This window comes from Lynx canadensis, chromosome A1, assembly GCF_007474595.2.
Source record: "Lynx canadensis isolate LIC74 chromosome A1, mLynCan4.pri.v2, whole genome shotgun sequence".
In the NCBI taxonomy this organism is placed as follows: domain Eukaryota; kingdom Metazoa; phylum Chordata; class Mammalia; order Carnivora; family Felidae; genus Lynx; species Lynx canadensis.
Genome location: NC_044303.2, coordinates 208,904,845 through 208,931,951, shown reverse-complemented (window position 1 = coordinate 208,931,951; position 27,107 = coordinate 208,904,845). Strand labels below are relative to the sequence as shown.

General features: G+C 45.1%; 1 protein-coding gene across 2 annotated transcripts in view; it reads right to left on the bottom strand.

The window, feature by feature from the left end:
- LIFR (LIF receptor subunit alpha) overlaps positions 1-25,236 on the bottom strand; it is a 78,093-nt gene extending 52,857 nt beyond the window's left edge. The window contains exons 1-3 of one of the 2 annotated variants that reach the window (XM_030330952.2): positions 25,189-25,220; positions 24,574-24,714; positions 1,244-1,404 (exon numbers count right to left, since the gene is read on the bottom strand). In XM_030330952.2, coding sequence (XP_030186812.1) covers positions 1,244-1,385 — 142 coding nt within the window. In that variant the 5' untranslated portion in view covers positions 1,386-1,404; positions 24,574-24,714; positions 25,189-25,220. Of the gene's footprint in view, positions 1-1,243; positions 1,405-24,573; positions 24,715-25,188 lie in introns of both variants that reach the window. The other variant, XM_030330946.2, reaches the window with a different exon arrangement.
- Between the last annotated feature and the right edge of the window lie 1,871 nt (positions 25,237-27,107).

Here is a 27,107-nt window from a genome sequence, read left to right as displayed (position 1 = left end):
ACAAATAAGTACAAGTAAAAATTACGTGTTCCCCATGCCCACAACACAGCTTCTGAGCACTTGTAGCCATTGCTGTCTCTTTGCCTGTTACCAGACTGCTACCTGCATGGAAACCCCATAACCAATCTTTAGATTTTTATGAAGCATATGACATTTACACAGTAACGAACTGACACGAGTCTGAAAAATATGTCTTTTGTGTAGGCCTAAACAACTGAAAAGTAACAAATGACTCAGAAGATTATAATCCTAATAGTGCTTATTCATACCTATAAAATAATATTAGGTCATGGAATACAGAAGCACTATACAATGAAAAATTACCATGCTGAAAAGAAAATGCAAAAAAAGGAGGGTACGAGAGGGAGGACAAAAGGCAAAAGGAAGGAAGAGAGGGAAGGAGGGAGTGGATAAAGCAATTATAGTGTAAAAAAGGTTATTCCCTCTCAGACTCTATATAAATGTCTCTGAAAAAGATTTTTTTAGTTTTTACACACGACTGGCATGGCATTTAGGAAAGCAATAAATTATAAAGCTATTTATGTGACAGAAAACAAAAACGTTAGAAATACATTAGAAATTATCAGTAATTATAATAAAATTATTCAACAGTGATCCTGGGGGAAAAGTGATGTTTAATTATGGAAATAATATTAAAAATAAGTTCAGGGGCAAAAGGATAATGTTCTTCATAAAAATAAGTGAGGTAGTAAATCTACACAAACATTTTCAATATATTTAAAAAAGACGAACACAGCATTTTATTAAAGAAAGATGTTTAGATTTCATTTATGTGACATTCAGAAAAGCAAAATTATAGACAGAACATAGGTCAGTGTTGGCTGGAGGTGGGGAGAGAGGGGCTAAATACAGAGGAGCATGGAGAATTTTCTAGAATGAGGAATGTCCTACTTCTTGATTGTGCCGGTGTTTACATGACTGTGTACATTTGTCAAAACTCACACAATTTTATCCTAAAAGGGTGAATTTTATTTTATGTAAATAATATCTTAATTTTTTTAAATGGGGCAAGAATATTTACATCTACCTTTATGGGCCTTTATAAAAGAGAACAAAAAGTACACAGAAAAAAAAAAAAAGATTGCAAAGAAATGGATTTTAACCACAGAAAACCTGAAGGGTTCAATAAAGACACAGGATCACCTCATAACCAAAACAGTAATGGCAAAAAATAGCAATGGCATTGCAATCAGTTTATTCTCTAAGACTCAGATGTACTTACCCCTTTTCTGGCTATTTACTTGATTCATTAAATACAGAAGAATAAATGTTAGTAAGAGCCGATGGAAACTTGAAGTCATCCTCATCCTTTTACCATCCACCATCCGGGATGGTCCTCTCAAACGTAAGGAAATGTTCATCATCCGTGCAAAGCAGTCAGTCCTAGGCGAGGAGAAGAGTTTCAAACGGTGCTCAAAGTGCTCCAAAGACCCCTCGTACTGTGCCCACCGGCACAGAAAACAGAGCCGCGCGAATACTGAAACATACTCTACATGAACAACTTTGTGCACACGAGACTCAAGCTGCCCGGGCTTCAGGAGATGTGAACATTCAGACACAGTGGTTGCTTCCGGGATCCGTCACAGGCTCAACTTTCAATGACAGCCGCTTGGGGCGCCTGGATGGCTCAGTCGGGTAAGCATTCAACTTCAACTCAGGTCATGACCTCACGGTTCTTGGGTTCAAGCCCTGCATGGGCTCGGAGCCTGGAGCCTGTTTCAGATTCTGTGTCTCCCTCTCTCTCTGTGTCCCTCCCCCACTGTGCACGCTCACGTGCGCTTGCCCACTTTCTCTCTCTCTCAAAAATAAACATTAAAAAAAATTAAACAAATGATGGGCTTCAAGTTCAAGATTATAACCAAGCACATATTTATAACTCTCCACTCCAATACTATTCAGTACAGAAAAGCAGAACATGAAATTGAAGTTTTGACAATTTTAAACGATGTACAGAATGACATTTTAAATTTTAATTAACATAGTCATTTGTGACAAGTCATTATTTCTTTTTTGTTTATACCGTGATATGTTTATGTTTCATATAAACTTAAATAGTTTAAAGAAAGAATTAGGATAAATAGTAGTATAGCGGGTTTGCAGATGTGACAAAAGTATTGACAACACAGAAATGATGAAAGTGTACCAAACACCACAATGGGAGGAAAGGGGCTGCTGGTAAACAAGAAGATGGGCAGAGATTGAACCTGGAGTGCCATGGGGAGTGGCTGCAATGCAGGCAGGCGCTGTTCAGCCTAAGAGCTCCCAGAGACACTTGTCAGCAAATGCCTAGAGACAGGGTACCAAGCACTGGGTCCCCATCCAGGCACTGGAGATACACACTGAGCCATACCAAGTCCTGGCCCTCAAGGAGCCTGGACTCTAGTTGGGAGATACACATATACAAACAAGTAAGAAATTTCAGATCTTGAAAGGTGCTTTAAAAACCAGAAGAAGTCTGAGGCGCCTGGGTGGCTCAGGCAGTTAAGCTTCCGACTCTTGATTCTTGGCTCAGGTCACGATCTCACGGTTCCTGAGTTCGAGCCCCTCGTTGGGCTCGGCGCTGACAGCGTGGAGCCTGCTTGGAATTCTCTCCCCAGCCCCTGCCCCTCCATGGCTCTCTCTCTCTTTAAATAAATAAACTTAAAAAAACCCAAAAAACTAGAATAAGTCAATGTGTGTGAGAGTGTGTGAGTAAGTGAAGATGTTAAGCTAAGCTGAGGCCTGACTATAACTAGAAGATGGCCATGATAAGAGCAGGGGAAAGAAAGGCAACAGCAGATACAAAGCCCTAAGAAAGGACAAGCTCACTAGGTTCAAACGTCAGGAGGAGGGGCCGGGGCTGGGGCCAAGAGGAGGTGGGCTGGTCAGGCCACAGAGGGCCTCTGGGCCATGGAAAGGATATGGAGTTCCGAGAAAAGAATCCACTGCTGTGTTTTAGTCAGGGGAGATCCATGATCTGACGTGCACTTTGGGGAGATTTCTCTAGCTGCTACATGGAGGGTGGGCTCCAGGGGAGGAGAGAAGAGGCAGGGAAACCATAGTGCAGGTGACATCACCACCAGTGGTGAAGGCTAGGATTCTAAGAGCAGACGTGGAAGAGGCAGTCACATGCAGGCTCTGTTCTAGAGATGGAAGGTCTTCCCAATGCACTGCAGGCAGGACAGTGTGGTGAAAAAAACACAGACTGGGGCTGAAGCCCAGCCGTGCTACTCACTGTGTGGCCTGAACCTCTCTGTGCCTCAATTTCTTCATCTGTAAAGTGGGGGTGATAACAATATTTTCCTCTTAAGTTTTTTGTAAAGATTAAAGGAGTAAATAAACGTAAAGCACTTAGCAGAGTACCACACACGTGGTAAGTGGTATTGAGCGTATTCAGTGTGTTGTGTGAGATAGAGGGAAAAGACAGGAAGCAAAGATGGCTATCAGATTTGGTGGGAACACAACAATGGAAGGATGGTGGTGCCATTTAAATCCTCTCTGGGTCCATAAAGAGGGAGGCAGCGATTTACGGGGCTGTTTACAGACAGTCTGTTTATAACATAGATTTGTTTAAAGACCTCAACTTTGATGTGTTCCTACTCCCCAAAGACACATTCCCTGCAGAATGTAAAAGAACTGTCCAGGAAATCAGAGCAGCTACCAAAGGCACAGATATCCAAGAGGAAAGGCTTCCACATCTGACACACAGGAGTTCCTCAGAAGAATGACGTTCCCATTCGCTGCTGCTGGGATGAAGCCCACCACACACGAGTCCTTCCAAGGCACTGAAAACTCCTTGTCAGACCTAACAGTGCCTCATTTTTATACTGGAACAGACAACCACGGATCATAAAACATACAGGCAGAGCCCAAAACAATGAAAAGAAATTCCAAATAAACAGGGTCACCAGGGCAAAAAATAAAAATTACCCCTAGAGAAAAGGGATAACGTGGAAAAGAGGAAAACTGAAACACAAAGAGAAAACCCACCTCTAAATCGTATTCTCAGAATGAACAGGACTCGGTCATAAAAACAAGAAGAGATGCAATGAAAAAGGAATAATCAGGAATAAAAATAGCTCTTAAGTTAAATGTATTGGCTGATACTAAAAGTTTTTTAAAAACGGATACAACATTGAGAGCAATCTTTCAGGAAAAAACCCAAGACAAGAACAGAACAGGTGAGAAGAGATGTTAAGAGCAGGGACTTGAGAGAGGAAAAAGGATCCAACATCTAACTAACTGGAGCCCAAAAAGAGGATTCAGAAAACGCTTTTCTTAGCAAACGCAGACGGCAAGACTTCTTCTCAGCTACTGCTGAATACTGTCAAAAACTCAGAACAGCAATCTCGAGTAGCTTAAATAATTATAACCAAAACACAACAAGAGGCAAGGGCACACATTTTAAAGGTGTTCAGCCATTTTCTGGCTGAATAACTTCCTAGTCACTTCTGGTGTCAACTCGCTCACATATTAGAATGAAAATGTATTCATGGAATGTCTAAAATGCCAGTTGCTAAAGTTACAGAATTATTACATAGCCTGTGCAGGAATAACTGAATCAAGGAGCCCCGGAAGCGACCAAACCGTAACTGAAATAATCACACGCCGCATTCACTGACTGGCTAAACATTAGCTTGAGGTGAAACAGTCCCTCACTACAAGTTTACAGTTGTTCTAGAAAGGAGACATGTGTCCTGTGAAGTGGCAAGAGCGGTATGTAGGCAGGCGAGCTCTGGACCAGACCCTGTGGACGCAGACTCTCCTCCTGGCTCCAAGGCTAATCAGCAGCATGACTGAGGCAAATCACTTGATCCCTCCCGGCCTCAGCCTCTGGGACTGCAGCACCGAAGCCGCCTCTACTCGGGGCTCAAGCGAGAAACTTCCCAAAGTCAAGGTGTGATATTCCACTCCTGTTGGCAGGCAACAAGCAAGCGGATACACCAGCACAAGGTCAGCGCCAACCGCAGGCAGCGATCAAGGACACCACTGACGAGGTCAGTGAGCATCAGGCTGGGGTGCTGGGTGTGCAGGACAGGAACAGGACAATCAGTGGCAATGCCACCAACACCTGCTTAAGTGAACACACGCAGGATGATAAAGAAAACTTTCTTCTGTCCTTAACACTTATGTAGCAAATTCGGAGGAAGTCGCTCGCGCCATATGATACTGTGCTTGTGACAGATCTGACTTCACTACTAAGCAGAGTTTCAAAGGGACTCACTTGAGACCACAACAATACACGAACAGAGCCTTCGAATGAACTTTACTGTAAAAAGGACACGTGAAACTGGTCTTTGCTCCCTTCTGATAGAAACATTGCCAGAAATTTACTTTTTTCCCCACTGGATGCCTTATTCCTAGAGGAGAACACGTTTTTGGAGAGCTTTAGGAGCTGATTTTCAAAAGGAGGCTCACTGTGGCTTGCTGCGGCAGCCCAATGCAGCAGCACATTCCTGGAGGACAAAAGAAGTGACAGGCCACAGGGGCAGGCACAAACCGGAGCTCCCCGCCCAGCCTAGAGGTGGCAGCAGCGGGCCTCATGCTGCCAGATTTTATTTTTCAAGCCAAGGTAAAAACCTGGGATGTATATGAAAAGCTCAACTTTGTAAAATGTACGGAACTAATTTGTATTTTTTAGACATTCTAAAGGCCAAACAAAATATGCCTTCAGAAGGTACCCCACCCGTGGGCCACCAGTCTGTCTCTTACGCAGTACAATTATGTTAAAGGATTAAAAAACATCAACAAATCTTCCTTTTAAGAAAACAGATCAAGCAGAATCAATTTATAAAATTGCTGGAATCGAAAGGAAAAAATCTATTTTTTGCTGGTTTAGTTAGTTTCTTTACGTTGCGTCCTGACTTCGCGTAGGATGCGGAGAAGCGCAGGCCAGCCCGCATGCAGTGCTTCCCGCCCCTCCTGGGGCAATGGAACCTCCACGTATGCACTCGGTTTGCTTCCTCCTCAGCTTTGAGAATCCCGGTTCCAATCTACATGAGGTTTTGGTCCTTTCTGCTGAGGACAATTAGAAAAGAGGGTTGAAAAGAGGGAAGTAAAGCTAAAGGCAGAGAAGGACCAGAAACTGCGGTCGACAGATTTTGCTTGATCTGATTTTTCTTCTGGCGGGGTGGAGGGAGGAGGGGGAGGGGGGTGAGGAGGGAAGGGGAAATGTGGCAGAGAGCTAGTGTATCCTGCCGGCAGGACTCTCCCTACAGTGCCCGGGTGGCACTACAGCCAGCAGGAAGGGGCTTGAGAAACACCTGTTCAGTCAGGGAAACATGAATGAAGATGACCCAGAGCATCCTTCATCCCGAGAATGTAGCTTTTTGTCATCACCATGAGATAATTCCTGTCACCGATTCAGAAAAGGAACTGCACACTGGAGGGAGAAAAGCCACTTAACTACAAGGCAAGGTCACCAAACCTACAGGAGAGATGCTGGAATGTTTACCCCCAAGCAAGGGAGACTGAATGGAAAGTAAACAGTATCCATACTGCTGATTCATACTCTTTTAGTGTCCCTTCTTTATTCTTTTCTATTAGAGGACAAAAGAAAACGTTGAAAAACTGTGACCAGCAACTAGTTTCCTAACTGCATTCCACGCCTCCACCTCCCCTATACGCGAGATCTTCAGCTCCGGGGCACTGCCTTTGAAGAAGGCTTGGCAGGAACATAAACTTCTTTGCAGTTAGGGAGACCCCACTGTGCTGTTAAGTCAAGTGTGGGGATTTGAGTTGAGGGAGACATACCTATGAAAAACACAAACCTGGCTGGTTTGGAAAGGCAGACGGAGACTAGACTGTGTAGGAAAACAGTGAAGGTTTTTCAGGAAGAGAGAAGCTTGAAGGAAGTGGTGTTTTGGGAAGATTAATTAAGAGAGAACTGCAATAACAAAGACAAAGAATTGTTGATATATATATATATTCAGCTGCAAAAAAGTCTAGTTCTCAAAGAGCCGGGCAAGTATTCAGCACAGTGAATTTACAGTTACAACAAAGTACATCACTGAGAATAACCGTGTAAAAGAAAATTTCAAAAGCTTCCAGGGAGGGGAAGGCCATCCATACAAGGTTTTGGAAATGAGACACTATGGGAACAGTTCTCTAAAACCAGGACGCTGGGACTTGCTGCATGAACCCGACCAGCCCTCCGCCAGCACACGGGGACAGTGACAGCACTATCTTCAGAGCGGGCTGCAGAGGAGACACTGGGTGTGTGGTCCACAGACACAGTGGGGGAGTGGCGGGGAGTATCAGACTTCTTGGCATTGAAAGCTAAAGAGAACATCTCCAGAATCTGTGCAAAAATTATTTTCACACTTGAATTCTATTCTCAAACTACTAATTACGAGAGATGATAAAATCTATTTTATAAAGCTATGCCAGAACTCAAAAGCTACACCTCCACGCACCTATTCTCCGGAGGCTACTAGAGGATGCGATTCACCAAAAAATGAGGGAGGAAACAAAACATGAGAGAAATGATCCATGGAACTGTAGCCCTGTGCCCTCCCCTCTAACAGTTACCATTTCCAAGCTGCCACACCCCTTCACAACTCCCTGTATCTGCAAGTATTTCCCTTGGGCCTGGAATTCCTTTCTGTATGGCTTTCTGTCGCCTCCTCTCCTCCATTCACTTGGGAAACTCCTGGCAGGAGGTAGGAAGAGCCCAGGGCGGCCTCTGAGATCCCTTCTGGGATTCCCCGGCAGGTCAGTGGCTCCTTCTTCTGCTTCCACGCTTTAATCACATCTCTAGTTCAGGGCTTGCACAAACAATGAGCCGTGGGCCATGTCTGCTTTTGTGAATGAAGTTTTACTAGCTCACAGCCGTGCTCATTTGTTACATGCTGCCCGTGGCTGCTTTCGCATTATAGTGTTAGGACTGGGCAGCGTCCACAGAGACTGCATGGCCAGCAAAGCCTAAAAGATTTATTTACTACCTGGCCTCCTAGGGAAAGCTTGCTGACCCTGGCTCCCAGGCATCACTTCCCAGTTTTGTAATTCCTCCCACAGACTCCAAGTTCCTTGAGAGGATGCTGCCTCTCCGTTCACCGTAAGCCCCCACTGTCCAGCACGGCACCGACACTCACAAGTTTAAGCTGGCTGATGGCTGACCCAAGGACTGCCCAGCCCAGAACACAGAGTCGGAGCTGGAGCTGCAGTTCCCAATCGACGCACTGAGGCGCCCCAAGGCACAAAAGCAAGCCATCTGGGATATTACAGTGTATTTTAAATTTTCAAAGGAAACAAAGTGACATCACTGTCCAACACTGTCAGAACCTTTAGCTCAAGTCAGTTTCTGTTTCTTTCTTTCTTTTTTTTAGACAGAGAGAGAGAGAGCGCGCATGCAACACACACACACACACACACACACACACACACACACACACGTGGGGGAGGGGCAGAGAGAGAGGGAGACAGAATCCGAAGCAGGCCCCAGGCTCTGAGCTGTCAGCACAGAGCCCGACGCGGGGCTTGAACCCACGAACTCTGAGATCATGACCTGAGCCGAAGTCAGATGCTTCGCTTAACAGACTGCTCCACCCAGGCACCCCAAGGTAGGTCACTTTCAACACTAGGCGATGCTACATTCCTCTCAATGACGTCACTTATCCTGCAAAGACAGGGTCATTGGGTGCTGTGATAAAATATAAGCACCACCCATCCAGATATCAACGTACAAATGGAAACAAGGGTGGCAGTGTCCCGACCTGTTTCCAAGGTTTGAGAAGGTATGCAGTACCCAACAGGTTCACACAAGTGGCTTTTGAAGAATAACATCAAAATATTATCTTTCACACATGTGGCTTTTAAAGAATAACATCAAAATATTATCTTTGTTTTAAAAATTGATACGCGTTATTTTTCCAAACCGCGACTAAAGTGTCAGGTCATAAATACTAAGTTGTCTGGAACTAAGTACTTCACAAAAAGAGCTGTTAGGCATTTCTTTGGACCTAGGGGCACCATGAAAACAATGAAACATCAAGAGCCCTGTGAGCCAAGAAATGTTTGGGAATCTGAGAGACATCTCCACGGTCTCCAGATTCCATTATCCTGCTCTAATCTGAATCTGCGTGCAGGAGAATGATAATGAAATATGACTTGTGCTATAAGAATATGTCTTCGTGGATTCTGCAGGATAGCGTTTCCCCAAAAGTGTTCCTCGGTCTGACTTTTTGTTTTTCAGGATCTTTACGTTCCTCTCCCTCAGTTTTGACGATCTTCACTCCAGTGAGGACTTCCCTGTTAATTCAAGGGGCTGTTCCCTATCAACTTCAGCGTGTCAAAACAATTTTGAGGGGCGCCTGGGTGGCTCAGTCAGTTAGGCGTCCGACTTCAGCTCAGGTCACGATCTCGCGGTCCGTGAGTTCAAGCCCCGCATCGGGCTCTGGGCTAATGGCTCAGAGCCTGGAGCCTGCTTCCGATTCTGTGTCTCCCACTCTCTCTCTGCCCCTCCTCCATTCATGCTCTGTCTCTCTCTGTCTCAAAAATAAATAAACATTCAAAAAAAAAAAAAAAGACAATTTTGAGTACACCACTCTGGTGTCTAAGACTCCTCTGAAGACTCCCCATGATTCCAGCGTCAAGTTCCTGGCCAGCCTGGTAGACAAAACCCTTCAGAGCCATCCCCTTCACCCCCCACTGCAGCAGGGAACCACCCTCCAGCTCCACACATTCCCACAGGCCTCAGGACCCCCCCTCCAACCACTGCCTCTTGGAATGCTCCACACCCCCAACTCCTCCTGTGCTTCGGGATCCACCAGACACTCCACGGCGCTGCCGACTGAGGTCTGTACATTCGCCTCTCACCTCCGCTGGGCGGTCAGAGTCGCTGACATGCAACAGCCTTCGATAAATGCTAACAATGTCTATCACACCCGCGAACTTGTTTTTGCCTTCTATCACAAGAGTTAAACGCTCTATTATTATAGTACAGAAACAGCCTGAAGAACACTCCTTCTTGGTCCAAAATCAGCCAAGGGATCTTCAACGTGCTGGGGAAAAGCACGATAAAAGCTTACCTTCCAAAAACAAACAGGAACAGCTCGTTCCCCAGTACCTGCTTCCCCACACTCTCACCAAGATCAAGGATTTTTTTTTTTTAATTTTGATCTCTTCCATCTGTTAGGCCATAAATGGCATTTCCTGAATATGTAGTCAAAACTACCTTTCACGTGTCTATTGGTAATCTGAGATGCTTTATGAATAAAATGCTCATTCTGTCTTTTGCCCATTTTTCTAATTAGACACTAATCTTTTTCTCACTGCTTGATAAGAAACAGCCTAACATCACAGCCCAGTATACAGATAGACTGCTACATGCACTGCACATATTTCCAGCTTGTTTTCTTACTTTCCAGTGAGGTTTTGTTGGACTTTCATTAAGTCAGGCTCCCCAATTTTGTCCTTTCTGGTTTCTGACCATGAACACTTTCTCATGCCGAAGTTGTAAAAATGGTCACCCATCTAATCTTCCAGTACATTTAAGGCTTTTAACATCTGAAACTTTGGTCCTTTTGAAATTAATTTCGGTGTACAAGAGGAGTCGGGACGCAGGTTCCCCTGGCCCCCAAAGGTTACGCTGACCCTAACACCACTAATTAAAGAATCCATTCCTTCCCCCGTTGATTAGAGACGCCCATAAGAGAGCATTCCTTCTCAACTTCCTTGCTGGGAAGGGACTCCCTTAGCCCACCGTTCTTTCACCCTGTGCATCGTCACTGAACAGCATCATCTATTCGGTGGCTTTAATCATCGTTCACAACTAATGATGTCCAAATCCGTATTTCTAGGACTGGTCTCTTCCCAGCTACAGATGAACCATCTGTCCACTAGGCAACTTCTTGTTTATCTACACAAATCCACTCAAACGAGGTCCTTCAGGAATGACAAATATTTTGACGCGACATATCCACTTAGAGATTTCACAGATCCCTCAAAAACTCCACAGGTATAAAATTAAACTCAGTTTCCCTTCCCAACCTACTCTCTTGCGCCCCAGGTCTTGTTCGTGGCACCAGTCTCTCCTGGGTCACCCAAGCGAGAGTCACCCTTAACCCCACCTTCTTCCCCACCTCGTCCACCTACTCACCAGTTTTACCTCCTACATGTGGCTCCACCTCTCCCCCCCAACCCTGTCCCCCTCTCTCCAAGGCCACTGCTCTGGCGGGCCCTCAGCAGCACCGCCGTCACATGTACTTTAATCACAGCTTAATCCATCTCGTGGCCTCTGGCTTCGGCGATGACTCACCTGGCTTCCATCAGCTTCTCCATCTCTAGCCCTCACTGTCCCTTCAAGCTTCAGGCCAACAGTCAGGAGGCGGCCCAACCAACTGCTCAGGCTGTACGTCCAAACTCAAATTCAAACTTCGGCCCCACAAGCTGATCCTCCTTCTCAACTCCCTTGGGCGTCCTTGCCTCCTGGATCTCTCGCAGGCCATCACGCCCAGACGCTGGCATCACTTAATGTTCCCAGTGCACCCTGCACAAGTTCCACCTCGGGCATTTATTGTATCATACCAGGTATTAACGGAGGTTACGCTTTCCCTTCCTCCAACCCTCTCTTCCCATTAATTATGAGCTCCCTCAGGAACAGAGATTTATCTTTATAACACTCCTGCATCTGAAAGGGTTTTATATGCACAATATATCCAAGATCTATTCAGTGAATTGAACAAATCCACCCAAATGGCATTTTTGGTGAGGAACTGAAAATATTTTCATGACACTCAATTATTTCTTTACATTCTGAAGAGGAAGCTGTATGGTATGCTTTTGAATGCGCCTGTCTGCGACAGAAAAAAATTATGAATAAAAAGATAAAATTGGCTCAAATTGTTGGTTTCAAAAAAAAAAAAAAAAAAAACCACATGGAGTAAAGCCATCCTAAAAGCCCTTTCTAAATTCTAAGAGGAAAAAAATGATTATGTAATAGTTTTGTATGGTTGCGATGCTGGTTTCAGCTAAGTCTACTATGATAATATAGAATGTACAAATGTTATTTTCAGGTATCATGCATTATTAATACATTATTTATCACAAGCAGGCATTGCTTTAAGTTCTTTAAATGCAGTATCATATTTAATCCCCGTAAGCACCCTATGAGGTCAGTATCATTATTCTCCCCTTCTTTATAACAAGGAAAATGATGCACAGACAGGTTTTGACACTTGCCTGAGGTCACACATGTTGTCCGGAACAGAACGTGGATTTGAATCCAGGCCTGATTCCCCCATCTCTAGACAATTACACATAAATGAAAAATGTGCAGTGGAAAACTCACTGAACCAGGGCAACAAGTCCTGGGCTCCAGTCCCTATTCCGCCACTGACCGGGTGGCAGGTATGTGACCTCAGACAAATTCCCTGACGTCTCTAGAATCAGACAACTACCGCCCAGGCCTACTTCCCCCTACTTTCCATGTCCTAAGAAATGCACAGTTGTTTCATTCCTGGGGCACGCTGCTTGTCACCGGGAACCAGCGGAGCTAGAATGCGTGAAGAGTGCTGGCCTCCTCCACCCTGCCCAGCTGCGTGCTGTTCCTGGGGAAATTCCACCTGCTTTACCAGGCACTTCCGGCTGTCACCTCAAGACAGAGGTCAGACAGCCTGTGTTCAGGGAACAAAACTGCAGACTGCTACCACCTTGCTGTTCTCCCAAGTATACTCGGAACTGGTTAGCTCCTAACCCAGCAGGTGCAAGCTCAAACCTACTCCGAGGACCAGCCGGACGAGGCGAGTGGAGCCGGCTGCAGGGAACAAGCGCGGAGCGGACAGCGGTGGCGGGCAGCCTGGAGCTCGTGCTGGACTCCCACATAACCGCCACGTGGGAACACGGGGCCCCGGAAGTCACAGACCTTTTTGACCCTTTTTGAAAAAAGGGACAGGAAGGCAGGTTTGGCTTGGTTTTGTAACGTGAAATCTCCTTATTTTTAACGCTGGCAACTAATTCTTTACAAAACGCTATGCGGGCCAAAGGAAACATATCTGAAGGCCAAGTACAGTTCTTAGGGCACCAGTTAACAACCTGTTTTCAAAATGTATTGGCGTTAAAAAATTCTTGACTTGTTGTTGAAATGATCTTAAAATATAAACGGTCTGAAGATTTATATTTCAGTGCACAGATATTGACCAAAAGGGGCCTGAATGTTTCTTAACATTGTTTGGGGTTGGAATCTCAAAGCTCTCCTCTCCAAAAGAATTCACTGGGTCCTTTTCTTTCCTTTATGGTATTCTTTAATTACAGATCTCAAAATCTGAAGCATTATTTTAGAATACGAATGCTTCTCAAAAGAAAAAAAGGAAAAGAAAAAGAATTAAAACAAAACCTTTAGCTTCAGACCACAGTCTACAACATTTTGTACAGATGTGGGGGCAGAGCACTGCACCTTACATTCACTTGAAACTTCTGAACAGAGTGGAACAGAGAATGAAAAATACAACAGAAATAACTGGTTTCTGGCAAAACCGTTTTGGAAAGGGATGTTCTGTGAGACGTTCCGTCAAGAAAGTAGGTTCTACAGACCAGAGACACGGAAGCTTTACAATGATCCTGGGGCAGACTGCAGGACATGTCAGGAAAGGGACCCTAGGCCAGTGTACTCAGCCCCCACCCCTCACCCCCTTACCTGATGAGGCTACTGAACTGGGAAAGCAAGCGTCAGAAACAGAACATATTTACTGAAACGTATTTATGAACGAGATGAAGAGACACAGGTTGTACGCAAAAGAGTGAACGGGGTTCTTTCACCATGTTCCCCAGCCTTACTCAAGGGGTGCCTCTTAGCGGATGACGTCACCCTGGACAAAGTTTACTGACAGGTGTGACACACTATTTCTCTCGACATTGTCATTAACGAACTAGATGATGACACAGGAATCACATTCGTCAAATCTGTGGATGAAAAAAATGAGCAAAACAGCAAATATACTGCATGTAATAATGAGGATTCTAATAAACTAATCCAACAAACTAATCCAATAAGATAAATTCAGCTTTGATCATTTCAGGTCCAAAATGACGCTGATGCTGACAATGACAACACATGTAGAAAATGAACAAACACAGGTTGGAAGAAACATAATTTAGCAGCCACATGTGGGAAAAACACCAAAGACTGATCAGTGAAATGGGCCAATAATGTAACGTAACTGCCAAAATAGTAACAATAAGGATAACTCTTTTGCCTCCTCATTTACCACAGTGCATAAAATCCTCTACTCCAGTGGCATTAAAACTGGAGGGTTCACTTTTAGTCTGAAAAATTAACAGGTAGGTAATCAAATGTCAAGGTATCATTAATATGAAACAGAGACTATTATTGTCTTTATTATTGCTCAAACTATGAGAAGTTCTTGCTTCAAGGGCGCCTGGGTGGCTCAGTCGGTTGAGCATTCGACTTGGGCTCAGGTCATGATCTTACGGTAAATGAGTTCTAGTTCCCCATCGGGCTCTCTGCTGTCAGCGCAGAGCCCGCTTCGGATCCTCTGTCCCCCACCCTCCTCTCTCTGCCCCTCCCCAGCTCGTGGTCTCTCTCTCTCTCTCTCAAAAAAAAAAATTAAAACATAAAAAAATGATTAAAGAATAAAAAAGAAGTTCTTGCTTCAATATAAATCTCACACCACACTTTCTTATCCCATCTCTCCACAGGTGTGCCTACTCCCTGGTTTTTTCTCAGCTTTACTGAGGTAGAACTGACAAAACTGTATACTTTTCAAGTGTACAACTTGATGTGTTGATATGCATGTACCCCGTGAAATGACCACCACAATCAACTTAACACGTCCATCGCTTCACAGTTACTTTTTTGTGTGTGCAGAGTGGACATGCTTAAGATCTGTTCTCACAGCAATTTCTAAGCATACAATACACTCGCCCTGCTGTCCATTAGATCCCCAGAACCCACTCACCTTAGAACTGAAAACTCCTACCCTTTGACCAACATCTTTAACCCAAGCAGCTACGTCATCGCTCCGGGCTCCACCTACCACGCACACTTGGGAACCCCTTGAACATTTAGCAACTTAAGGAGAAGCCATCAGTAGACCAGTGCTTGGGAGCTTTAAGCGCATGGAATGCTTCTGCGAGGAGTTCAATCAGAAGCTTGAAAAACGGGCACGGAGGGCCGGGCGCGAGAGGAGCTTGTGTGCCACCGCCTGGACACTGTTAGGACAACACAGACGAACTTCAGGGGCCGGGCCTGGCGGGGGCCCCTTCCCCTCGGCCTGCATTGCTGCAGTGCTCCTCACTGGTCTCCGGCTCCCCAAACCCTCCACGGCACAACCAGGTCACGTTTCTGAAATGCTGGTCTCACAGGCCTGAAGTTTCCCATCAGTCTCCCTGACCTACTGGAAAAGGCGCCAACTTTAGCAGGACACGAGGCTTTCTTAACTCCCCAATCCCACCTCTGCACACATTGCCCCTGCACGCAAGTTGCCCCAGACATGCCAGACTCGGTGGTCCTCTGGGTCACTGCACACGCTGCACCCTCCGCCCAGCATGTCCGTCCCACTCTTCGTCTGTTGAACAAACACCAGCCCATCCTTCGAAATGAAGCTCATGTTGCACAGCAACCTCCCCTGGTGTCTCTCCTTACTGGTCCCCAAAACTGAGACAACTTCCAGTTGCCATTTACCATCTAGATCATCACTGCTGTCTACCTTGTAGTAAAAAGAAAGTGAAGTATCGCTCACTGTGTCTACCAAAAGCATGGAGACAAAAGGCAGATCGGATGCACTCAGCAAGGTACGTGACCTTCACTGCACCTGCAAGTGTTTGAGCTTTTGATCCCAGCAATAAATACAGCCCATGGGATGTGTGAGTACAGCAATCACAGCTTTGATTATCTGGAAGAGAGCTGAAAAGTTCCAAAACAGAGACGTCTGTAATTTTATTGAAGCTGGTGTTTGAGAAAGGGCAAGTGCGCTAAATTCGATGTCTAGCTGACAGCCTACTGTCCGCATGTCAACACGGCTTGGCTGCTTCCTACTCGCCAATGCATACTCAGTACATCTCACTGAGAGAGAGAAAGCGTGTTTCTTTCTGCAAAGTGGTCTTTCCTCAACCAAAAGGGGAAGCTAACTGCTGAGGGGGTAAAATGGACCATGCAAAGCAATGGTGTAGACAGGAAAAACGTGAGATAAATGAAGAATAAAATGTTGGCTCTGCTGGTGCCTCTGACCTGTGGCATGACTTAACCTTCCATGCATTTTGCAGACACAAGAAAAAAGGTTTGTGGGGACCACGTTCTTTTATCAGGCTGTCTGAGGGGAATGATACGCAAGGTCACTACCTGTGAAATTCCAAGGCTTCCTCCGTGACTGTTGGGTCTGCTTTACATCAGAATATTTCAACTGTTGCCAACTTAAAAACTGCCCTTACATTAGGAAATTACAAAATTAATGTCGTTTCATACACTGTCAAGTAGAAACATTACTCTAAAGTGCATGCTTTATTGTCCTCACCCTCAGTAAGAGTATGTGCTAGAATTTCTCAAATGGGATCCATGTATTCCATTCGGTCCTAAGTTTACTAGTAGGAACCCATCACAGTAATTTTAGAAAAGGTAAGCTCAGAAAGGCCCATCCTTCACAGAAGACACACAGCAGCAATTTAGAGACTTTTAGCCTCGGGTATTCTCAAGCAGGTGTAATGTAAACTGTCAGTGAAGGCAACAATAACCCAGTCTGCTCCTCAGGTGCTTTGTGGAATAAGCAGGAGGCACAGTTTGTTTCACTGAAAAGTAACATCACAACGAAATTTCTTTTAAAATTGCAGGGGAGGAAATGAGGTCTACGTGTCTGTCAGCTGCGGAAGACCTTTTATTGAGTGTGAGTGTGCCTCCTGGCCCTGAACCGTCCTGGTCACCTCCCATGTCATGCAAATGATGGGGCATGTCTGTCCTGGGCGCTGCTGTGTACCTGATGCCTACCCACCGCCCAGGGGAAAAAAGGCCCCTAACAGTTACTGAAGGAGTGAATCACATTTCATTCTGACTCTACAAAAGGAAAGATGACGAGACCTTGACCTTCAAGAACTTACTACTGTTAAAGACAAAAACAGAAGGGGAAAAAAGCCTTCAATTCAAAATAAAATTTCTTGGCAATGGAAAGCATTTCAGTTTTAAAGTAAATAAAAATGCAGGGTGCCTGGGTGGCTCAGTCAGTTAAGCGTCCAACTCATGATTTCAGCTCAGGTCATGATCTCATGGTTCATGAGTTTGAGCCCCACATAGGGCTCCACGCTGAGAGTGGGGAGCCTGTTTGGGATTCTCTCTCTCTGTCCCTCCCATGCGTGTTCTCCCTCTCTCTCTCTCTAAAGAAATAAACTTTAAAAAAAAAAGCTTAAACTAAATAAAAATTCAACAAAATCAGCGACCAAAAGCAATGAAATATTTTGTCAGAATGTCCTGAAATGCTTTTCACAACAATGGGACTTGTAAAACAAATTATTCTGCTTAGAAATTCTATATTAATAGAAATATAATATTGGTCTTAATCATATCAGATAGGTGAAGTCAAGGTAACACTTATCAAACGCTACTTCAGGCACCTTGAGCTGGACATTATTATTCCCATTTTACAGATAAGGAAAGAGAGACAGAACCTGCCCAGGTTCACACAACCAGTAAATGGGAAATAGCATCTGATCCCATTGTCTTAATTATATAACATGCTTTATATAGTGGAAATCAGGAAAACAGTAATAAAAAAAAATAACTAATAGTCACTTGTATTTTCAACACACAAAGATAATCCTACCTAATATTTGGTGTATAATTTCCCTGACATTTTCCCATATAATAGGTAGAAAACTGTATACACATTCTGTATTCTAGATGCTCTATCACATTCGCCCTCCAAAATAAAATCACCAAAAAACTTAGGTCAATTTACACATGCATGCGGTGCCAGGGTGGCTCAGTCAGTTAAGCGGCTAACTCTTGATTTTGGCTCTGGTCATGATCTCGAGGTTCATGAGGTCGAGCCCCATGTCTGGTTCTGTGCTGTGCCAAGCCTGCTTGGGATTCTCTCTCTCTCCCTCTCATCTCACTCTGCCCCTCCCCTGCTTGCTCACGCTCTCTCTCTCAAGATAAACAAACATTTAAAAAAAATTTTTTTTTACACACGCCATTTTACAATCTGCTTTCTCAGTTTGCAAATTCTGAATATCTTTCACATCAATAAATTACTCCCTTACCTACCTCACTGTTCATGAATAAAGGGTTTTTTCCATTACATGTACATACCACAATTTGTTTAACCAATCCCTATTATTGAGCATTTAAACTGTTTCTAGCTTAGAACTATAAACAAAGCTACAAAAATCATTTTGCAAATTAGAGGCTGTTTGTTTTTTTGTGTGTACTTTGTGGGGACGTCACCAGATTCTGGAAATGTGTTTTTCCCAAACTTCAGAGAGCACCCCGTGCAATTTTGAGACACTCCACACTAAGTGGACTTCCCATCAAGTTAAGAACCAGTGTGGGAAAGACAGCTACTGAGGAATACGGTTTCCACACGCAGCGTGGAGGTAAGAACCATTGCTACAGATTGGTCTCTGTACACATGTTTTTTTTTTTTTCCTTAGCTTAAATTCCTTGTGATGGAAATGCCTGACTAAGAGACATGGCACATTTTTGAGGCTTTCGATGAGTAATACCAAATTGCCCTCCTGGAAAGTTGTAACAATTCAAACACCCACCAGCAGGATTTGAAAGTGACAATTCCCCCGTCCCTTTGGCTAGATTTGTTTTTAAACAATCAAATCCCTATATGGCCTTCGGTTTTAAAAATAGTGAAATGACTGGTAAAACATATGTGGAGAAACAGCAAACAATTCAGACAACAAATGACGTATTTTAAACTTATTTAATTAATTTATTTATTTTGAGGGAGAGAGAGAGAGAGAGGGCAAGCAAGGGAGGGGCAGAGAGAGAGGGGGGGAGAGAGACTCCCAAGCAGGTTCCATGCTATTAGCATGGAAACAACGCAGGGCTCAAACTCCCTAATCATGAGATCACGACCTGAGCCGAAATCAAGAGTCAGACGCTGAACTGACGGAGCCACCCAGGTGCCCAAATGCTGTATTTTGAAATACCTGTCTTCAAAAACAAAATATAAAACGTTAATGACATCAGATCCCAGCTGACAGAGCTTACAGAATGACAATTAGAAAATGTAGTGAAGCCAGACTCAGAAAAGTGCCAAGCTAGTAAGTAAAACGCCACACCTTCACTTTCCCATCTGGCTAATATGAGGCTTAATATTGGGGGCTTTAAGAGTAATGTGATATATTTTTTTAACAAGAAACTCATGAAATTGCATATTCTTTCGAGTTTTATAAATACTGTACTATATTATAGCTAATGGGGCACTCTGAAGTTGTTAAAATCCTGTAGATACTCATTTAGCAACAAGTATCTGAATGCCTATGGGCTGGGCAATGTTCTCTGTTGAGGACACAGTGGCGAACCCCACAGAGTCCCTGCCTTCAAGGAGCTGCTGTTCTAAGGGGGGAGGCTCAGGGCCCTGTAGCGAAGAATCAGCACATCGTGGTTCCACAGTCCCAGTCTGGAGCCACTGGATTCTTGGGCAAATTACAACATCTCTGGTCTTGGTCTCTTGGGTTCTTCTTAAGTAAACTTAAGAAGTGGACCAGATGACCTGCGACCTCTTGTGGCTCTCAAATTCTATACTTTCTTCGGTTTTGTCTGAATGTGTAAGTTCTTATTACTGATACGTGCTTTGCATTTTAAGCTCTATATAGTTCCACAAAACCTGAACCTGGATCTCCAAAAAAGATAATTTTACATTCACGGTAAAACTCTGGTGAGCCAGGTATCTTCGAGGAATAAACACAGGAGAGGTTTCCAATTAGATGAAGATTTATGCTCCCAACTTTAACAGTTTCTTTGCAGAGGTTTCTAAAACCTTCTTGCCTCCTTCACTTTTGTACTGCACTATGAATACTGAGGCATGAAATGTGAAACAGGACCTCGCTGGTACGGCAGTGGGTCTCCAAGCGTGTGGCCAGGAACGGCCGGCACCCCAGCTTTCAGGCGGCACGGCGGCACTTTCAAGGGCTGCGGCACTCAGGGCCGGGTAGCGGATTCTCATTTCTCCCCAGCTCACCCACACCCCCAGCTCAACAGACACACAATTCTGCCCACAGAACGTCTACCACTCACTGCCCCATTAGCATTTCTAATATTAGAAATGGGAAACACTACTTCTGCCACTTGTTATTTTCCACCAGATGTTCCTGCCGCCACCATTTCCACTGTCCTCAGATCCAGAGTCTCCTTGAAGGCTGCTTCTGAGAGCAGTGAGAGGAAGGCGCAGCAAGGGGCCTCAGTAACCCAAGCCCCCTTCTAGGGAAAGGCCACACACACACTTTCAGGAAGTGACATCACTTCTTTGTGGTCTAAGTGCAGAATGCTGCCACTTAATAACACAGAGAGATTCTCAACTCCAGGCACCTATCAGGATTCGGAGTCGTCTTCTGTACCTGCCACACAAAAGAAGAATTGGGTAAATGCCAAGATTTTTCTCACCTCTGTGCAAAATTCCATGAAAAGCTCACCCACCAGAAGTTCTTCTCCAACTTCCAACATAAAACCCATAAAACCGCATCTGATAAACACAACCTTTGCTTATGTGAGCAACATGAGCAGCAGTGATGGGCGAGAAAGTATCTGCTCTGATTTCAGACGACCGAAGTCTGATTTGGAATTCTGCATCTCTGTGGTTCACAGAGGAAATACAAAGGAGGCAGGAAAAGTACTTCAGCTCAAACATCTAAGCTACTAAGTGACCACAACGAGTTACATATAAAACAGATGCTCACGTGCTTCTGCTATACCGCTAAAGAGCTTTCGCTGCAGTGACAGTGACAAGGACAAAGCTGACTTAAGTTTTAGGAGCCACAGAATCCATCCTTTACAGTGTCTGTGCAGAACTCATGAGAAAAAGTTGGAAGAGAAACCTAGAAACAACTTATTCGGTTCTGGTATCAACCAGTTCGAATAGCAAATTAAAAAATTTAAAACCCTCACTCTGCGAGATGACCAAATTCCTAATGTCACACAGAAGCCAAAAAGTCACAGTCAAGAGAAAGATAACAGATTCTTATTAAACATCTATAACAATTACTTGGCACAAAACTCATTTCCCACGCTTTCAATTAATGTAAGGGAACATGTATTTAGAATGACAAACAGATTAGAAGTTGGGAAGAGGAAATACCCCAGTTCCTGATATTCCCTAAAATAGAACATGCACACATTCTTCCTGTGAGAATAGAAGTACCTGCATAAAGTACATATATTTTATTTGCTCATTAGTCTGTCATCTGCTCAAAGGAATTCATCCATTCAGTAAACAAAACCCAAAAAAAGGCATCTTTGAAAATGTTATGCTCAAGCAAATAGCAAATCTACTGATACCACAGGTGAAACTTCGGACTAAATTACTCAGAAGTCACTACACTGTCCTGGAAAATTAGGTATGTTTTTAAGCCCTCACACTTCAATTTCATGGAAAAGCAATCAAATGCAACCAACACAAAGCAATACTTTGAGAGGATGTACATCACAGATTTGGTAATGTCAAGGGCCACAGCCGTGATGGAAAGCTCAAGACTCCCGAATCCAAGTATTTTGGCCAAAATCAGGCAGGATTATTTTTTTGAAACTCCCCAATTATTCATTACTTCAACAAATATTCACAGCCAGCTGTTCCTGCTGGTGGGAGAGGGTGGGGAACAGCCAGACCCCTGCCTGCCCTCCTGGAGCTTTCAGCAGGTGGAGGAACAACCCATCCAAGGCCTCTGTTCCACGTCTACAATACTCCTTCACACGTGCAAACACTCGGGCACCAGGTACAGTGCCTGTTCTCCCCGGCCTGGCACTCTCCCCATCTGCTCTCCATCACGGACCCCAGCCACAGAGGCAGCCCTCTGCTCCTCTGGTAAGACAGGCCCAGCCTCACCGGAGGGCCTTTGCACCTGCGGTTCCCTCTGCCTGAGCCACTCTTCCTCCAGACCTCCAAACACACAGACTCCTTGCCTCATTCAGCTCTGCTCAAATCTCTCTACCTGAGAGAAAGTTCCAGGAACACTCAATCTAAAACAGCAGCCCCCATCCTGTCTTTACCACAGTGACTCATTACTTTCCCAGTACTTATCACTACTTGGTATCATTTCCTTTACTGCTTCTCTGCTTTTTATCCATCTCCCCCAGTAATTTGTGAACTCATTAAAAGTGGGGTCTGCCTGCCCTGTGCAGTGCTATATTCGCAGTCCCTATAAGGGTGCCTGGAATGTAACAGATGCTCAATGTATGCTTATTTAAGAAGAGCAAATATAGACAATATTAGCAGTTTTGTACTACAATGACAGGTGCCAAATAATAAGGAAAAAGAAAACATCTTAAACACTAAGAAAGTTGTTTGATAGGTTAAAAAAAAAGTATAGCTTACCCTCATCTTAAAAACACTCTCCAAAAATAAATATAATAAACATGTAAAACTCAACATTGGCTAATACTCAAATTTTATGATGTATTAGGCTCAATTTCTAGGATTAGTACTGTTTCTACGATTCGTTTTAAAAGCACTGAGATGTCAATTTTTAAAGAGCCAAATATTTTCCAAAAGCATACCTCCCCTTAAGAGTTACTTCTAACCTCCCAAACTGTACAAATTATAACCATATTATAACAGCATGAAAGTATGAGATACTGGTGATAATCTACAGAAGGCAGGTATTTCAGTGCCTAATGGTAAACAAGTCTCATGAAACAAAAACTGCCTTCATCTTCAACTTAATCAAAGGTACAAGCCTTTTCTCCAAGTTCAAAAATATTTAATCTCTTATGAGTTTTTCCCACAGATTATTCTTAAAAATTTGTATCTGTTCTTTTCTTTCTTTTCTCGAAACAAAGAGGTAAGGTGTTCATCAAGGTATGTGACCTTAGTTTACTGGCCATCATGGCTCAGGCTTCATCACAAAGACACCAAAGATCTTTACAGGTCACTGTGAAATTATACAAAAGCAAAAAGTGTATATTGGAGAGAAGGGGCATTTGTTTCCTGGAATGTGCTACAGAGACGTATGTTACTACTGCCTTTGGGAATAAGTGAAACCCACTCAAAAACTTTAAAAACACAAGTTTTACAATAATTTTATAACAAAATGTTAGAAACAACCTACACATACCTCAATTAAAAAAAAAAGAGGTTAAATAAATTATGGTTCATCCTTATTGGAGTACTCTCAGCGGCTCCCAGAGAATGAGCCAGCTCTCTTAAGTACTGATAGACTGCCAAGATTTAGTACTCTAAGGGAAGGGCGGGGAGCTGGTGCAGAACAGCATATACAAAGTGACCTCGTTCGCGGAAAGACAAATAAAAAGAAACATACAAAACGTTTATACTAGCATAAGGTATATCTGGAAAGATATATGTAAGGAACTAGGAACCCTGATTCCTGGGGAGAACAGGGTACTTGCTGCAGAGAAGGGAGAAAGATGGACTTTCCACTCCAGAGCTCTTCATATCCATTTGATCTCCTCCAGTGTGCACAAACTGCCCGTCCCACAAATTAATACAATACATTTCAATATCAAAATAGCGTATACAGTTACCAACATATTATTCAAGAAGACCCATTAAGAGTACAGGCTTTCAAAAATCACAAAAGTTGTTCCATTCGACAGCAGAGTTCCTGATCCTTAATTCCCAGAAGAGAATCCAAGTCTCCACTAATTAAGAGAGGCTCACTTGTGATCTCACCTATTACAAAGCAAATAAGCCTCAGTTCAATTCTTGGAAGGGAAAGAGCTGCCTAGGTTCACCTTGAAAACATACCTCGTATTTAAATTGAGCTTGTAACTACCTAATGAAGTCTCCAAATTAACACAGTTTCCACCTGGCAACAAAACAGGACGTCAATGTCAAAAACGAGGGGAGAGTCCCCAGTTTTTGAGGACACACTAACTACTACACTTAGGTTTCCCTTCCTCTGCCAGGCTTGTTTAGACAAGGAACCCTCCGATTTTGGTGAAATATGATTTCAGATCTGCAGCAAAATAATTTTAGGGGGAGGGGCAACCATCATTTTCAGTATACAAACGCTTTAATTTTTCATTTGCAGCGGATGGGAATGGGCTTTAATTTAGGATTCATTTGTGGACCCCTGACTAAATGATACTACTAGGTCACATGACTTTTACTCCAACCAAAACTTTTTTTAATTAAAGAGAAATCTGAAACTGAAAACGAACAATGGGAAGGCAAACCTTAAACTGAAACCTTTTTGTTGAAAAATGTAAGTTAAAAGGACACATAAAAACAAATGCAAAGAATTCATTTTCACACAAATGTCACTCAAAAAAATGCACACCCGTTCTATCAATATTTGACTGCATTAAACACACTCATACAAAAAGGAACACAAAGATACCCAACGGAGAGTAAAGACCTCATATGCTGCTGAGTTTGTTTTTTGGTAGCCGAAGGTGGGCACCAGAATCCCATTATTCAAGCCCTGAAGTTAATGCACAACCACCTGACGTGCAGAGTTTTCTGTAGGGGTCAGAACTCAAGACTCCAGGTCCTTCCTTTCAGACAACACATCAAAAGTGGCATCGTGCAAGAAGCCTCACTTTGATCGCTAACACTTCAACTTTGGCTTTATCGAGGTTAGCGCCTTCGGACAGAAGCACATAAAAAGTACAGGTAAATTAAATACACTCATAAATAAGGGAGGAAGAGAGAAAGAACTGTTTAATGAAGAGTCGAGGCACGGGGTCACGCAATCACCCGGCTGGTTACATCTCCAAAGGAAAATAAAAATTAAAGCTCCTTCCCATCCCCCAGGTAGCCTCTGGTCTCAGAACTTACTGCCCTACGTGGGGCAGAATTTCGCGGCCAGGGAGTGGGCGCCCTCCCGGACGCGGGGTGGCCCGAGGGCGCGCGGAGAGCGGCACGACCCGCAGCACTCCCCCCACCCCGGTGTCAGTCCTCGCGGACGCCCCCAGACCGGAGCCGGCCGGAGCGCTGCCCCCCACCCCGCCCGAGCCGCCAGGCGCTCGCGGCGACGCGCCCACGGCACCGGGCACCGGGCTCCGTGGCTCGCGCTTCCCCACGCCCCGCGCCGCGCCCACCCGCCTCCGGCACTCACGGGCCGCTCCCGCGCCGCTATCTCGCCATCCCCCGCCGTCCGCTCGGCCGCCGCCCGGGGGCTGCCCGGAGTCCGCAGTCGCCCGGGGACCGGAGGCGAGGAGGAGGGGGGCCGGGCACAACCCGCCGCCGCCGCCTCGCCTCCCCAGTCCCAGCGCCGGGCTGCTCGAGGCGGCCACGAGCTGGGGGCGGCCGGCTGCCCTCCGCGAGCCCTGGGAGTCGCCGCCGCCGCCAGAGCCTCCAGGAGGCAACGCTAACGGCCACGGCCACGGCCGAGACGCTTCAGCCCGGACTGCGGCGCGCGGGGGCGGTGCCTGCACGCCGCTCGGCGGGGGGCGCTGCTGTCCCGGCCCCGCCCCCAGTCCCGCCCCGCCCCGCCGCCCGCGCCCCGCGCGCCCCCGCCGGAAACCGCCCGCGCGCCCCCGCCGTCCCCGCCCCCTGGCCCGGCCGCGCGCGTCCAGCCCTCGCCCGAGGGGCCGCCTCTGGGAGTCGCTGGAGCGCGGCCGCGCGCGGGGTCGGAGCGCCGAGGGTGGTGCTTCCGCGGAGAGTCCTGTCCCGAGGCCAATCTCGGAAGGTCATGGAGGAGCCAGGGAGAGCGAAGCGGACGGGGCCGTGCAAATCCCCACAGAAGGCCGGCCGAGCGTGCGGCGGCCCTGCGGGCAGGAAAGTGGCTCCCGAAACGCTGTCAGTGCGCCTTGCTAACGTTGCGTTGAGGACTGGAAAATGTGGGGCCGTGCTTTAGCCTCCCGTGTGAAAACACACGAAAACCGGCTTCTGTGCCTCCGCGAGGGTGGCGGGGGGGAGGGGAGGAGGAGCGATTGCTTAGATTATAGGAGTTACCTAAAAGGCGCCCAGGGCTGGGGCCCTGCGGCTCCAGCCACCTTCCTCCTCTGTAGTGCAGGGCTCCCTCAGTCCGAGAGGGCCCGCGGGGCGTTCTGATAATATCCTGGAGCCATCTAGTCTTGCCTCCAAGGCGTGGTGGGTTAATTTGTGCAAAGAAGAAACGGATCCCTTAATGGGGTGAGATTTTTTCCTCCTTGCATTGTTCCCATTTCCGCAGTTTCACTTGGCCTCGATTTTCTTCCAGAGTAATGCACCAAATGAAATTAGCTGGAGAGCGCTTGATGGCGCAGAATCATGGTTTGAAGATGTTTACACTCTATGCCGGACGCGTTTGATGATGTTCTCTTTGGCACGATTAATTTTGCAAAGTTAAGAAATGTGCCAGATAGAGCCCCTGGCACGCAGAGTCACAGGGCTCTGCAGACACACCTTTGATAGGAAGCCAGCTTGTTTGTTTCATTTGTGATTTATTTGATGCACCAGCACCAAAACCAATGTGTTTTCTAGAGACCTTTGGGTGAAATTCTAAACTGGCAAAATGAAGCTTATTTTCTGAAAGAACGTTTCACTATTGATAATGTGACTAAAACAGGCAACCAAACACCTGCAAGAATGTTAATTGAAAAGTAAGCTTCAGAGACAAAAAAATGTGTTTCACAGTAAGACATGGTCCCTGCTAGTTCCTAAGAGCCAACTCCATCCATGTGAGTATTTTATTTTTTTTCCATGTGCATATTTGCAACACCAAAGCTAAATGCTTCCTATTGTCCTTAAGATCTTGTTTGGAAAACATGGTTCTTCTCTGTGTACCTGAAGCTCGGTTTAAGATATACAACATTGCCTTTTGCTTACCCCCATTCTTGAGTCCATGATGGTTAGAGAAAGTTATTATTTATATTGGAGAAGCCTATAACTGGCTTTTCCATTAGGCACAGTGCCTAGGGCCCATAATAGCTTTAGGGGCCCACGTCAATGGTCTCATTTCAAATCAGAAGGAAAAAAGTTAACATTAAGGTCTAAGAGAGTGTTTTAATATACATTAAAATATTTGTCATTACACTAATACAATGTTAAAGT